Consider the following 3021-nt stretch of genomic DNA (forward strand, 5'->3'; position numbering starts at 1 on the left):
ATTTGGGATTTTTTGGGAACAAACCAGTCCTTCAGCCCTGGATTGGGATGTCAGAAACACTTTGCTCAAAGGGGAAGAACTGGATTTGGGTTTTTTTAGGAACCAGGCAGTCTTCAGCCTGGATTGGGGTTTTAAAAACACATTGCCCTCAGGACGGCTGGATTTGGGGTTTTGGGAACCAAGCAGCTCTTCAGCCCAGGACTGGGATTTTAGAAACACTTTGTTCTCAGGAGAGGAGCTGGATTTGGGGGTTTTGGGAACCAGGCAGCTCTTGAGTCTGGGATTGGGATGTCAGAAACACTTTGGTCAAAGGGGAAGAGCTGGATTTGAGGTTTTTTGGGAACAAAGCAGTTCTTCAGCCCAGGACTCCCAGGATTTGTTTTTCCCGCCTCAGGAGGGAAGAATTCCCTCTCCTGGCCCGTGTCACCCCTGGAATGGCAGGAAAGGTCACTCACCCCTCTTCTGCATGAAGATGAAGAGGTCATCCAGGAACTCCTTCCTCTCGGGGTCGCTGTCCAGCTCGTACAGCTGGGGGGACAAAGCACAGTGAGGGCACAGCTCCCAGCAGACAGAACATTCCAGAATTCTGGCAGCTTCTGGGGGAAAGGACAGCACAGGAGACACAGAGAGGGGTCCTGGGGGCTCAGTGGCCATGGCTGGAAAAGGTCCCCAGGAATGGAAAGGATCCCTGAAATGCAATGGATCCTCAGGGATGGAAAAGAAAAAAGAAAATGAAATAGATCCCCAGAAAGGAAACGGTTTCCCAGAAATTGAATGGATCCCCCAAAATGGAATGGATGCCCAGAAATGGAAAAGATTCCCAGAGCTGGAATGGATCCCCAGAGATGGAAAAATAAAAAGAAAATGAAAAAGATGCCCAGAGCTGGAATGGATCAACAAAAATGGAATGGGATTCCCAGGGATGGAAAAGAAAAATGAAAATGAAATAGATCCCCAGAAAGGAAACGGTTTCCCAGAAATTGAATGGATCCCCCAAAATGGAATGGATGCCCAGAAATGGAAAAGATTCCCAGAGATGGAAAACTAAAAAGAAAATGAAAAATATGAAATGGGATGGACCCCCAGAGATCGAATGGATTTCAGAAATGGGATAGATGCCCAGAAATGGAAAAGATTCCCAGAGCTGGAATGGATCCCCAGGAATGGAATGGATTCCAGAAATGGAAGGGATCAACAAAAATGGAATGGGATTCCCAGAGATGGGATGGATTCCCAGAAACTGCATGGATCCCCAGAAATGGAAAAGATTCCCAGAGCTGGAATGGATCCTCAGAGGTGGAAATAATCCCCAGAAATGGAATGGATTCCCAGAGCTGGAAAAAATGCCCAGGAATGGAAAAGAAAAATGAAAATGAAAAATATCCCCAGAAAGAGAATGATTTCCGAGAAATGGAATGGATCCCCAGGAATGAAAAGGATCCCCAGGAATGGAATGGATTCTCAAAAATGGAATGGATCCCCATGGATAGGGAAAAAAAAAAGAAAATTAAAAGATGACCTGAAATGGAATGGATTCCCAGAGGTGGAATGGATTGACAAAAATGGAATGGATTCCCAGAGGTGGAAAAGAAAAATGAAAATGAAAAAGATCTGGAATGGATCCCCAGACAAAAAAAAAAAAAGGATTCTCAGGAATGTAAAGGATCCCTAGGCAAAAAACACAAACAAAAAACCAAAAAAGGATCCCCAGAGCTGGAAAAGAACCCCAGAAACTGAAAAGATCCCCAGAAATGGAATGGGAATCCCCAGAGACAGAATGAATCCCCAGAACTGGAATAAACCAGAAGCCTTCAGAAATGCCAGAAACCAGCCCAGAACTGATTTGCTGTGGGAATAATTTTTTAATCTACTATTTATATGTTATTATTCATAAATATTTATATTTTCCATCATATTTATATAAATATAATGGAAAATATAAATATTTATAAAATAGAACTATTTATCAATATTTATTATTTCTAATTTGGGCTTGAAGCAGCCAAATCATTAAAATTAATTCCTCTAGGCAGTGTATCCCAAAAGAGAGGAGCTTTTTGGGGCTTTTTGGGGGGAAAGCTCTGGGACAGCAGAGCTGCCTCAGTTTAAACTGAACCCCTCCAGCTGCTGCACATTCAAATCCACGAGCACAGCATTCCAGAGGGAGAATATTCTTCTCCCAGCTGCAGAAAAACTGGATTAAAGCTTTTAAACACCCAAAGTTTGGTTGTTAATTCTTATTTCAATAACAATTTTAAATATTGGAACCCAACACAAGGCAACAAACCAGCCCCAAACTGCAGAACGAAGCGATTTTCCCATAAAATCCCTGCAGGGAGGGCTCTGCCATGGATCAGGGGAGGATTCCCCAAATTCCCCAAGCTCCCTAAATTACCCAAATTTCCCAAATTGCCCAGACAGACCTTGGCAAAGTCTCGGGAGATTTCCCTTCCCCGGGCGCCGTCGCCTTCGTCGCTCCAGCTCCCGCCACCGTTCTGGGGAGGAAAACCAGCTCAGGATGGAGGGAGAGGCTCCAGAGCTTTGGGGTTTTTAGGGTTTTTAGGGTTTTTAGGCACAAACACCCAGGAAAGCAGCTGCTGGTTCAGCCTGAGGGGGTGAGAAAGGTGGGGAGGGGATTTGTGGTTCTGTCCCAGTTTCCTGGTGCTGGAATTCAGGGGAGAGGGAATGTTTCTCTGTCTGGTCTGAGGCTGGATCCCTAGGAGAGCACTGCTTTTCATCTTCATTTATGGACATTAAAACACTTCTACAAAAAGACTGAAAACTAAAAGCTAAACTAGAATTTAAAAATTAAAATTAAAAGCGAAACTAAAAGAAAAAATTAAAATTAAAAGCTAAATTAAAATCAAAAAAAGCTTCTAAAACTTTGGGGTGAATTGGAATCTATGAGTGTGTGAAATAAATGGATATTTTATTATTTTATTGTTTAATAAAATAAACATATAAATAAACAATATATTTATTGTTTTATATATAATCTATAATTTATATTATTTTAATATA

General features: G+C 42.2%; 1 protein-coding gene across 1 annotated transcript in view; it reads right to left on the reverse strand.

Annotated features, from left to right (window-relative positions):
- The window catches only part of ARID3B (AT-rich interaction domain 3B), a 20611-nt gene that overhangs the window by 15426 nt on the left and 2164 nt on the right, over positions 1-3021 (reverse strand). Inside the window, exons 2-3 of the mRNA XM_014310833.2 lie at positions 2424-2495; positions 456-528 (exon numbers count right to left, since the gene is read on the reverse strand). Of these exons, the coding sequence (XP_014166308.1) occupies positions 456-528; positions 2424-2495 (145 nt within the window). The remainder of the gene's footprint in view (positions 1-455; positions 529-2423; positions 2496-3021) is intronic.

This window comes from Geospiza fortis, unplaced genomic scaffold, assembly GCF_000277835.1.
Source record: "Geospiza fortis unplaced genomic scaffold, GeoFor_1.0 scaffold628, whole genome shotgun sequence".
Classification (NCBI taxonomy): Eukaryota; Metazoa; Chordata; class Aves; order Passeriformes; family Thraupidae; genus Geospiza; species Geospiza fortis.